The sequence below is a fragment of the Anomalospiza imberbis genome, chromosome 3 (genome assembly GCF_031753505.1).
Source record: "Anomalospiza imberbis isolate Cuckoo-Finch-1a 21T00152 chromosome 3, ASM3175350v1, whole genome shotgun sequence".
Taxonomy (NCBI): domain Eukaryota; kingdom Metazoa; phylum Chordata; class Aves; order Passeriformes; family Viduidae; genus Anomalospiza; species Anomalospiza imberbis.
This window is the reverse complement of record NC_089683.1, coordinates 32,035,206-32,047,988: the sequence shown is the minus strand read 5'-3', so window position 1 is coordinate 32,047,988 and position 12,783 is coordinate 32,035,206. Positions and strand designations below refer to the sequence as shown.

Here is a 12,783-nt window from a genome sequence, read left to right as displayed (position 1 = left end):
TCAGAGCAGCCATGCAGCAGGGCACTGGGGACTGCCCCTCCACACTAACAGCACCTGCTGCAAGAGACACCTCTGACAGAGGGGTGCTGGGAGGGGCTGTTGTTTTCCCTGTCCTGGCTGCTGTGGTCTCAGCACAGATGTGTGGCCTCACAGTGGAGGGAAAAGCCACAAATACTGTTGGGAAACAGCAAACAAAATACAACAACTTTTAATAGCAGCTAAGTCAACTGCATAAGAAAGGTGCATCATGGGTAGGGATCATTTCATTTTATTATCAGCACAACAACAAATGCAAACCTCTGAACATGAAACAGCTGTGTGACTTTAGGATGGTGGAACTAAGACTTGGTAACAGTCTCTGCAAAAAAAGGCTTGATTTCATCTTCACAATAAAGACTTTGTCTTCATTTATGCAAATCAAAGGCAACTTTCAAGTTACCTCTCAAGTAATAGAAACTTGTTGGCAAAGACAGAAGAATTAAGCCAAGAGTAATACCTAGGAACTTTCACCTTTTGTGGAATGTAGTTCAGAAAGTTATTTTTGGGATGGGCTTAAACAGGAACATTTCTACCTATTAAATACTGAATTGTGGAGGGGAAAAAAATTGCTTAGTCTTATTTCTTCCCTTTTTGTCCTTGCCTTTTCTTTTCCAGGAGCTGGGAACAAATGCAGTCCCCGAACTGCCTGTGGAGCAAATGGTGGAATTCAGTGTGACTCTCACTGATCAGGAGTACACAGCTGAACTTAGTGACCCCAACTCCCCAGAGTACCAACAACTAGCTGCCAAATTTCAGCTACAGGTAAGGACGCTTAGTGAATGCAAAAAAAAATGTTGACTTTGTACCATGGCTGAGGTTCCTACTATCAAATTATCTTCACCATGAAATAGGATTAGAATCTACTGCCCTCACTTTAAACAGGTCATTCCTTTTTTCTCAAGACCTTCACATTTTCGTCATGTGTAGTATCAGCTTATTCCCTCATTTAAGCCATCTATTCAGCCAGCAAGCTAACAAGCCAACATCTTTGACATCTGTAGAAACCTCAGATAATGGATGAACAGAATAACTTTAGGAATTTTGTTCAGACTTAATCAGGAATTAATGGGCAGCACTTTGTCATAATTTAATTTCTACAATAAACTTAATGAGAAATGTAATATAAACACTAAAAGTAATTAGCTACTGTTGTCTAAACTATTCTTCAAAGGACATACACTCATTGTGCATTACCACAGTTTATGTAAGAACTGGAACCTCTGTCGTATTTTCATGCAGTTAATATTAACTGAATGTTCAGCTATCAGTTTAACTGATAGCAGTTAAAGACTTGAGGTTCCCAAAAGGTTTTCTTAGTAAAATTAACTAAAACCTCTCATCAGTTTCATGAGCATTCCTTAGTGGAAGCTATTTCATTTTCCTGGTTCAGTTCCAAATGTGTGTAGAAAATGGTGAAGGATGTGTTGGCAAAGCCAAACAAAAAATGGTTTCTCTGAAGATTTTCAGTATTACCCTCAGACAGAAGTGCCTGCAGGCATTGTGTAGTACACAAGTAATGCCTCTTCTATTCAAAACCATGAAATTGTACTATTATTAACATTAGAATTAAAAATGTATTGTTTTTCTGTTTGTGCAAGACAGTTAAAACTGTTTAATTTCTAAATGATTTGTCAGATAATCTAAACCCATTTGCAGTTGCTTAATATTTCCAAATAATGAACAATTTACAGGTGACTTGAATCACAAAATTATTAAAGAACCAAAACTACTGAAAATGAGAAAACCATTTGATTCATGTTGTTTTACTTGCTGTGTTATGAAATAGATTATCACATGTTTGCATAATTACATTACTAAGAAAAGCAATATTTTATGCCTATTAACAGGTAATACAACAAGTATATACAAAGCAAATATTGTGTTTAAGCTGAGGAATTATGATACCCAAAAGAGCACAGTTGAGACTGTTTCCTAAAGCTGTTTCTGAAATATGAAAAATATTGTCTAGGTAGTCAACTTGTGATTGCCTTTTAGTCATAGATCTTATGCTGATTTTTTTATGGTTTTCTATAGATGAAAAAAATATTTGAGAAACTTCCAGGATTCAAAGAAATCCGCGTGTTAGGATTTAAGTAAGTAAGAAAATGGGGCTCTCTTTCTTGTTGGCTTCTAGGGTTCTCCTCTTCTTTCTTGTCCTCAAAAAGGAAGAGACTAGTACAGTGGGGTGTGTATTGCTGTAAACAGAAAGCAATTTCATGGGAATATCAGAGGGACAATATGACAGGAAGTGCAGACACATCCCAAGTGAAACTATGAGGTTTTGAATTAGCAAAAGTAGATTTGATTCCCTGAAGCTTGAAGGACACAATAAATTCTTTGAAATGTTTGTTAATAACCCTGTATTAAGGATTTTTTAAAATTACAAGATAAAGAGAGTTAATCGCGTGATTATTTAGGTGACAACTTTTTTGTTGCCCTCCATAAGTCCCAGTGAAGGTGCCTTGGCAATAGAGGGTTGCAGGAGGATACATGTTCACATATATAAAACTTTTCCAGTGGTTCTTTCTCAGGCCTTTCAAGCAATTAAAAAAGTTTCACTTTTTCAGCAAATTTGTGTTCTGTCTTGCCATTTCTTTTAGTTTAACTTCCTTGTGTGTTTACTACTAACTCAACGTCTTGTGTACTTTTTCAATAGAGAATCTATAGGGGAGGCGGAGGACATTGCATAAAGAATCAAATGAAAAACAACTAATAGTAAGAAACTGCAAAAAGGAAAAAAAGAGCAGGGAAAAAAGACAAATGTATGTGTTCTTATGGCACAGCATCAGGAACACTCAGTACTTCTAGCAATATTTAATAAATGTTGAAGAACAGTCATATTGCAATGCAATTTTAGACAAGAATATCCTTCTTCTTAGCATTTCTCTTTGCAAAAATTGCTGGGGAAAAGGAGAGAGAAGAGCAAAATAGTCTGAAAATTAGTTCCTTATATTTTTATATTAAAATTAATAAAACAAAAACCTGCCTACTACAGTACAAGCAGAGAAAATATGTAGTAGCATCTCATAGTTACAACTTGCAACACCTAACCTCATATAGTCTGGGATCTGTTTTGGTTTCATATCTTGGCCTTGGCTGGTATGAAAGAACATTCATCAGTGTGGAAAAATTGGATTGATTTCCATTATCCAGTAAATTAGTCAGCTTTGGGAGTTACAGATCAGCAAAGATGAGTGTTGCTGTCCATTCTCCCTTGGCCATAGTACTACCTGTTTTAGCAGCATTTCCCACAAGGCAATGAAGACAACATCATAGGTATTCTGGAGAACTCACCAGGGAAAATAACTGGGAAGGTCAACATGGCATATGTAGAAGGTCAACATGGCATATGTAGAAGGCCATGTAGAAGGCATGTCTTCCAGAGGTTCAGTGGTTCAAGTTACCCCTCTGACTACAGTCTGAGTAGACATCATGGGTGGTAACCATGATCATGGAAAGTACTGCCACAAGTGCCCATTGCCACCACAGAGATTAGCAATGACATGGCTCAAACTGCACCATTTGATGACAGAAATAGGAAAGCTGATATTTCAGACTGCCATGGAAAAGTAAAATCCCTGTTTTCCCATGCAAACCACAGTGATTGCCATTGTTTGGAAGGGAAAAAGTGAACTGACAGAGAGTAGACTGTCAGTTTCACACAGAGATAAAAATTATAGGTGACACATAGAAGAGAAATTGGCAAAAGATCGTTGTGATGTTTGTGATGATTTACCAGTAAACATGAATCCTTGTTTTTCTTTCTTTTGCAATCCTTTGTCACATTCTTTATTCTACGATGAAACGAAGACAGAAGAAGGAGAAAGATGGGTAATCTTTCTGTCATTCATAATTTTATACATTAATTACAATAATTATGATTATTAATAATTTTATGATGTACACAGATAAATCAGTAAATGTCTTTGTCTTGATGTGACAAAATGAATTGATTGTGTTCTGCCTAAGTACAAAATCTGTGATATAAAGTGTCAGGGACACCTTTAACTTTAATCTGAATGTTTCATATAATCAAATTTTGTCAGGATGTCTCTGAAGAAAAGAAAATGTTTGACCTAAGAAAATTCACATTTATATGACTAAAGATTTATATCAGCCATATACTGAAAGTGAAAAATAAGTAGGGAAACTTTATATTCAAATTTTCATTTTTGATATGCTGTTTCCTAGCTGTATTCCCATGTACACAATATTTCCAATAAGTATGTAGAATTTGATTTGTTATCTCCGTTATCAAGCCAGATAGAATAGCAAAGAGACCAGTTACTAGCTTGATAAAATGCAGGGAGATTTTCACTGGTAATACAAACAGCTACAGAGACTATTGTTGTTGCTGCTATAAAGTGCTACTGGGGAATAATTTGTCTAGCAGTTTCCCAGAATTTCTCTTTTGCTCATGCTTTAAAAGAAAGAATTTTCTAATGTGTTTCCTGAATTCTTGCAATGTCATATAAATGCAAATATATAGCACACACTAGATAAAAGTGAAATTCTTATCTCTATGGTTACTTGATATTGTAAAAAAAGTAACATAGTGGAATAAAAATGTTTACAATGAACTCACTATTTTTCATTTAATCAGGTGAATTCAACATGTATAAAAATGAAGTATTAAAAGTGGTGAATATTTGAGACTTCTGTTAAACACGAACGTCTAGGGAGAAGCCATACACACCCATTGGGACTCTGAAAAGCTAACTCCTATTGTGAAAAAGTGATTTGCTTGCCACAGTAGCTTCCTGTTCTTTGAAAAAGAGCAAAAAAAATTGTCTCTTGTGATAAGATTTTTGCTTATCTGCAGTTTTATGAACTATCTAATCCCCTTTCATAGGTTCCTGAATAATTAATGTGTGATTATGTGATCTAATAACACCAGCATGCCTTTATAGCTGTTTGAATCAGTAGTCAAGGACTTCAGACTACATTACCAGTTACCATTTCTACAGATTTCTGAGTAGCCAGATGAAATCAGATTATATTAGAAGATTTTTGCAATAATCTTCAATTTGGGAATTTTTATTAGAAGTTATGCATGGAAAAAAAAAATGAGGTAGGTGAAGGAAAAGTAATTCAAAAGTGACAGTCTTATTAGAAAGAAGTAAATTTGCATTAATCTTGCAGAAGATAATATGTTATAGTTCCACATAACAAATGTTTCTTTGTGTGTAAAATCACTTCTCTGCCAGTGACTAATTTTGCTGCTCTGGGCATTTTCACCTTTCCCCTTTGCAGATCAAGCAGCACAGTAGCACGATACGTGGTGAACTTTGAGAGAGATGGCTCAGAAACCAAAGGCACAGCAGATGACATCTCAACTATTGGATCTAATAAAGTTGAAAGTGAAAAAATACCAATTTCTCCAGTTGAAGAGAGGGAAATATCAGCAATTAAACTGACAGTAACAGACCTTCAGCAGCTGGTTGCCACTGCACTCCATGAAGACCAGTCCCTGCCAGTGGACCTTGGAACGCTTCAGTTTACTGATGGTCAGTAAAGCAGGGGGCAGGTGCCAGGCACAAGCCTGAATCTTATCTCCCCAAACTGATGCAATTGCAGTAAGGTGTCCTTTGCTTCTCTAACAGATTTTTTTCATCTGACATAGTCCATTCTCCTTGGTGTTGAAATAAGTTAAATTTTATAGTAAAATATGTCTTTATACTGCCTAACTGGCAACGATATTAGAAGATGTTTTTTTCTTTTTTTTTGGTTTTTTTTTTTGTTTTGTTTTTTTAGCACTAAGATCATTAAGATGAGAAAAACAAAATAAAATAAATACTGTGAGTATTCACTGTATCATTTTAAATTCCAGTATGGACACTCTCCTTTCTTTAACAAGAAAAAAAAAAAGTGAAATCTGCCTCTAAAATCAGATTAGCTTTCTGAAACCTCTATCTTGGTTGTAAGCCATCCATCTAACCTCTCAGCAACATCAGAGAGATTGACACCTTAAATGACATTTGATCTGAAGATAAAATCAGTAAAGATGTGTTTCACTCACACTCTGAAACACAGAGGGAGTGTAGAAGCCAAGCTGTGTGTGAAAACCTCCAGCAGAAGCTGGAGTGGTCTGCACCCTGATTAGTAATCCAGCTAATAAATATCCCTTTCTTGTTCATCAATGATTTTTGCAAAGCTAGCAAACTACTTTTGGAGAGATGTGCTAAAAAGGGGGAAAAATAATTTGAATTTTTTCATATGCATATTTACTGAAAGAATCTCAAAACCCGTACTGAATTTTAGCTACAGTGTTTAATTTGCAAACAGCAGCATTTTCCTGCCAAAAACAGTTCCATTAAACTTATACTTTCTGTAAGAGTAAAGTGTCGTATTTTAATGTTGATGAAAATTCCCAAGAAAAAATTTATATAAAACACTTATATATAAATATTTTAATCAACTTTCTCCCAGTAGTTAATTTTAATAACCAATTTTAGAAGAACAGTTTGCATGCAAGTACTTTTAAGATCTCCTCTGAGAAGTGAAAGGAGCAACTTGAGTACTAAAGCCAAAACACCGACATTAACAATGGTGTGGACTCAGAGTAAAACTGGAATGACTTTAGGCTTAATGAACACAACATAATGAGTCATTGTAGTCCACGCGGATTTAGCTGAGGGGTTCACACTTCAGATGATTTTAAGCATTCCTCCATGGTTCAGCTCTCTGCAGACCTATCCCATTTATGCTAAATAAAGCATATGAAAAATAATGTATATAAAATTTGGGTGTCTTCATAATTGTCTTTTTGAATGGGAATTGATGAGTTTTTCTGTCTTAACATGGATTTTTAAAAGCAATTTTTTGATGGAGAACATTTTAGTACTTTTTTTTTTAATTGAATTTTTGTGTTTTGATCAGTTTTCAATGTGCTGGTCCTGAAGTATTCTGTGCTCTCTCTCTCTCTCTAATGTTTTTTTATTTTCTTTGCAGAAACTGTTATATCACCTAGTGATTTAGACAATGATATACAAGGCGTGGTCACTATTCCTCTGGCAGGCCCTGATTTGGTAGGTTAATAGCATCTTTTGTGTTTATTTATTTCTCCACAGGAAAAGAAATTAAATAGTGTTAAGAGGTAGATAAACATACAAAAAGTTTGTTATGCTGGAATAACATATGTCCCTTTTGTACATTCTGTAAGGATGAGTGTTGTGTTGTTTTACTGTAACAGAGATATTGCTTAGAGAATTTACAGGGGACTATTACAGTTTGATTACATTTTCCAGATTTAATTACAAAGTAAACTGTCTCATCAGTTCAGTAATACATCTTAACGACAGAAAGAGAGCAGTTTACAGGGCTAGTTAAAGTCATCTGTCTTTGACCACTTTTTAAATTACAGGAACTGTGATTAGGATTACATGCACATGCCAAACATTTTACACATCCTATGACTTTGTAGTAGCCTTCCTATATCTGAAGCAGGGCTACAGGGAAGCTGGAGAGGGACTCTGTCACACAGATCCTGACAGGATCTCTAGTGACAGGACAGGGATAATGGGTTGAAACTGAAAGATAGGAAATTTCAGTTAGATATGCAGTAGATGTTCTTTACTGTGAGGATGGTGAGACGCTGGTACAGGGTGCCTGAGGAGGTTACGCATGCCCCAGCCCTGGCAGTGTTCCAGGACAGGTTGGATGTGGCATTGAGCAACGTGGTCTAGTGGAAGATGTCACTTACCATGGCAGGGGGAGTTGTGACTAGATGAGCTCTCAGGTCCCTTCCAACCCAACCCATAATATGATTACATGTTGACTTAGCTGTTTGCCAGCTCACATGGCTAAAAGTTATTGCCTTTTTAGCAGTGAAATTCAAACATAATAATGAAAGCTGCTTTTTAAAAACTTTTTTAGGAGGAACTCCCACTAGGTTATCCCAGTCCAGCAACAGTGGATCAAAGAGGAGATGTATTTGTTGATGAATTTACAACTGAAAGCCCTGCTCTAAGTGAAGAAATCAGTATCCCTGAAGAATTTAATAATTTTATTACATCTGAACCTGATTTTCCTACCAAACCCTCCAGAGAATCATTTCAGGACAGATATCCATACACCCAAGTTATTGCTACCGACCACCCAAGTTTCACAGTGCCTTTCAGTGCTCTGGGTAGCACCAGCAGTCCTCCAAAATCAGAGGATTCCTATTTGCCTCCCCCAGCAGATGACTCTGCTGGCAAAGACTTACTCACCCATGGCTATGAGTCTCCAGTGGAACTGGCCACCGCAGGAAGTTTCACCACACCCCATCTCCTGCCTGCTGGAGAGGTGGAGAGGGAAGCTGACGAGAAGCAAGAACTGCCTGATATAGCAGAACCTCCTTTCAGGGAAGTCGACCAAGACAGCCTGTCTGGACAAGGTAAGACACATGAGATTTTTGTGTAAGAGAAAGTAGGAGAGGTGCAGCTGTTGTGACACAAAGAGTCACGTGTCAGAGCAGTAAGCGTTCCTTTCCATTGTGACAGAACATTCTCCTTCACAACTAAAGGGGGAAAATGTTCATTTCTGATGGTCTCTTCAGCACAATCCTCATGCACCTTAGTTCAAGGTTGTCAAACCTAACTACAAATGCCAAAGGATAAGGAACACTTAGTACAGAGTCTTATAGTAAATTTTCAAAAAGGTAGAGCAAAAAGACATGTCAGGGGGAAAAAAAAAAAGGAAGTTCTAGATTAACATAAAAAAAATTGGTACTTAGAGCATGGAAAGTAAATTACTTTGGGCTCTACTGACAGTTGTGGATGATAGCAGCAAGAGTAACATGACATAATTTCTTCCAAGCAAAGAGTACCATGGCTCAGAAAAACTTACATATCTTTTTTTTTTAATTTCAGTTTTTTGTATTTGTTTATTCCACTTTATCCATGCAGTAGTCATGGAGGCACCCATATGTATGAGGAAAAATACAAAATAAAAGAAAAAAGGAGATATATATAGATGATATAGATATAGATATAGATATAGATAGATATATATACATGCATGTATATATGTACATATACATATATGTATATACATATGTATATGTATATACATATATATGTATGTGGAGAAAAGTCTGGATAATACAGCCTTTCAAATGAAAAATACATGATAGGCACATTTCCCACAGCTGACCCTGCAGACTGAAGGAAGATCAGACAAAGATAATGGGGTCAGCTTTAGGGCACAAGTAATTTAGGCTTTCCCCCAGAACAGCAAAATATCAGTAAGGTTACTGCTTCCATCACCTCCACCAGCAGCTACAAACCCATAAAAGCCACTGTGTGCAGGTAACTGAATTGTGCAGGGCAGGAGCCTCCACTGGCAAAGCAGGAATAGCCATGATAGGAGGAGTTGCCCTCCATTTGTCCCAGCTCTTGTCTGCTCCCTCTCCAGTCCGGCTCCCTGGCCTGGCCTTACCATCTCAGTGTTAGGTCAGTTAACTTAAATTTTATTTACACTTCAAAGCCTGTGCTTCCTGTGTAAGATGCAGGAGGTCACTACAGACACAAGGGAGGAATTAGTTCTTGGATGAATATTCATATGTGCTTTGTCTCAGATTTTTGACTGACTCTCTCAAAATAAAGATGAGGGTAGGTAAGCACATCATAGGAGTCAGCAGGATTCTTTGATGTCCTCACATAGTCTCTAAGCAATACTAAAAAAATCTGCAGAGGAAAACAAACAAAAGGCAAATTCAGGGCAAAATTCCAACAACATGCATTAGTTCACACAACGACACTCGACACTCTCGGTGTTTCTGGATGTCCAAGAATGTCATGCTCAAAGCCTGTAAGTTTGCTCCCTGCTGCAGGAAAGTTCCCTGTTTCCATAGGAGGTTCTACTCTGTCCCAGCTCAACCAACTCCCTCCTTGCCCAGGCCTTGGCCTTTCATGTCCCTCCTGTACTCCAGAAGTCTCTTGAAGTGAGAAGAGTGAACCCTCCTCCTCTTTTCAAGATGTTCTTCCTTATCCAGCATGTCCAAAACCAGCAGGAAGGGACCTTCATCCCTGCTGCCTGGCCACATCCTGTAAAGGCAAACAGGGAATGTTTGCAGAGCTGACTGGAAACACTCTCTGCATGGTGATAACATCCTTCACAATCCTTCACAATGGGCCTGCCTGGCAGAAGCGTGGGAGTGCGGAATGTCCCTTCCTCATACAGCCTGTAGGATTGTTTGGATCAAGCAAATCACTACATCAGTGTTTTAGAGAGTAGAGGATGTAAAAGGTGCCAGCTGGGAGCACACAACCCCACTTGGGAATACACAGCCATCAGCTCCCGACTGGGAAGAGCACAGCACATTTCATGGTCATGTTGTTGCGTGGTAGTTAATGTACTGAATATAAATTTCCCATTCTATAATCTCCCCTTTATACACAGATTTCAGAAATGAGAGAAAAGCAAATACTTTATGATTAGCAGAGTGACTTAAAGTTTAGAAAAATCACTTCTTACAAGAATCAGTTGTCAAATGCTCCTGAAAATAATGTTTATGATGAAAAGTCTTACATGGACCTATTTTCAAATGCATGCTGAGAAGTCTTGTAGTACTACTGATAAAAGCATAGCATACCTTCAAATAACGTTCATTATAACTGTGGAAAAGTGCTACATTTGCAGGGAAAGGAAAGTCATGCATTTTTCATTCTATTCACTCATTGCGTTAGGGACTTGATGTCATTAAAATTGCATAAAGTCACATATCTATTTCTCAATTTCTTAATTTTTTAAATTTCTCTTGCCTATGAGCTCCAAATGACTGAAGGGAAGAAGCACAGGATCTTTAACTCACTTGTACTCACCCCTTAAGAAATTATTTGCTGCATATTTAGGTTAGAACCTGTCAAGCTGCAAAACAGAACAAAATCTAGAGCTATAAAAAAAAGCCTACCCCAAAATAAGGCATCCTATCTTGTTTCTCCTTGTTGAACAAAAGTTATGTCTGAAACAAGCCCCAGAGTGTAAGAATTCCATCATTATTTCTGCAGCTGAGTTGCAGGAGAAAAAAAAAATAATTGTTCCCTGTCTAAAAAGTAGGGATTCTGTGTTAGCAATGACTCAAAGCTGCATCTTTTTATATTTTCTTAAAAGCTTATGGTACACAAAGCATACTGCATGCCTAACAGTCAGGAGAGCTGTTGAAAACCTATTTATTTGGTTTTTTTTCAATGTATACTCTTTATTCTTTAAAACTTTTTCCCTTTTTAAAGCTTTTTTCAATTCTGGCAGTCCTGTGTGTACGGTATTTCCTGTAGTCTTTTATTTCCTGATATATTGTGTATTTCATGGGAACTGATGGAATTCAATCTGGAAATTCAGGTTTTATTAAAGTCAGCAATGGTATTGTTATTACTATTAATTTTAATATGACAAGCAGAACCTACCTGACACAGAATATTTCACACTTTGTTCCTGGCTGCATTTCATAGCTGCTTTTCTTAGTGACATTAAAGGAAAAAAAAAATCTTTAAACTGTTTTTGGTGTGAAAGGCAGGAACTACTCAGACAGTGCTGTATAAGGTTGGACAGAGGATTAGGGTCTCAACAGTTGTCTGAAATTCTACTGTATTAGTTTCCAGACATTTCCCCACCCTTCTGTCCTGAAGATGGAGAACAGTTTCTTCATCATATGTTTGGAAATCTAAATTCACCCTTCTTTAACATGAAAGGAAAAACTGGCTAACAAAAATAATATAGTCTGAGGTTCTTTTAGGTATTAGCTCTTTTTCAGAGATGGGCTTTATTGCATTGGCTGTCACATGTGTGTGCTGCGGGCTGCACATCACTACAGACTCCTGAATATTGAATGTCTACATCCTACACCAACTACTTTAACTGTGCCTGCCTGAGGTCACTGAGCAAGTAATAATAAAATTTCTTTCACATCTCCCAAAAAGATAATCAGCCTCAGCCTCACACACATAAATATAGGCAAAGTTCTGCATACAACACCTAGAGAAAGGTGAGCAGAAACAGGTGAGGGATGAAGAGTCCATGACAGGTGTCCTTTGAAGCCATGGAAGAATGGGATTTGTCAGGTGTGGGCAGCCAGTGGGAGGGATGAGCCAGGAGCAGGCATGGGGCCTCTTTCAGACAGTGCTGTGATGGTGCAATTCTGCACAGTCAAGTTGTCCATGGGCAGACAACAGCAGGCCAGTGGGGATTAGAGCGCCGTGCTGGCCACATGGAGATGGCAGCTGCTCCACCCCTTGCACTAGTCCAGAGCCAGCAGGAAGATGCCAAGCTGTCCTTAAAGTAAGCCTAGTGTTCTGAGATTTCACTATGGAATTAGAAGAAAGCCTGTGGCACAAATTTCCAGAGCACTTATTGAAAAGTTCTGAAATGTCTGCATGAGATATCACCATTTCAACATCTGACACCTCAGAAAGGTTTTTCTTTGCTGTAGCACCTTTAAAATATTGTCTATTTCTATTTTCCATTTAAAACCAGTGCAAAAAAAAAAAAACAACCTTTTTTCCTCCCTACTGTCTGAGACTATACTTGATCACTTTTCTCTAGCATTCTTCTTTCTTCTTCATATTTTTCCCCTTCTGCAGTTAAAAGTCATTAACATTTCTTCTGTACAGTTAAATTTCTTCTCTTTGCAGTCCTCCTGTGACTGTCTAAAACAGTATGACAATTCAAAAGGGAATCAATTTATGCAATGTATTAGACAGATGTTATTTCAAAAATCAAGAAAATATCAGCAGTAAAACAAATAATAATATTTGGCTCCCTAAA

General features: G+C 37.4%; 1 protein-coding gene across 1 annotated transcript in view; it reads left to right on the top strand.

The window, feature by feature from the left end:
* Window positions 1-12,783, top strand: part of IMPG1 (interphotoreceptor matrix proteoglycan 1) — a 55,299-nt gene that overhangs the window by 20,034 nt on the left and 22,482 nt on the right. Inside the window, exons 8-13 of the mRNA XM_068182991.1 lie at window positions 655-801; window positions 2,074-2,132; window positions 3,850-3,870; window positions 5,293-5,546; window positions 6,991-7,067; window positions 7,915-8,416. Coding sequence (XP_068039092.1) covers window positions 655-801; window positions 2,074-2,132; window positions 3,850-3,870; window positions 5,293-5,546; window positions 6,991-7,067; window positions 7,915-8,416 — 1,060 coding nt within the window. The remainder of the gene's footprint in view (window positions 1-654; window positions 802-2,073; window positions 2,133-3,849; window positions 3,871-5,292; window positions 5,547-6,990; window positions 7,068-7,914; window positions 8,417-12,783) is intronic.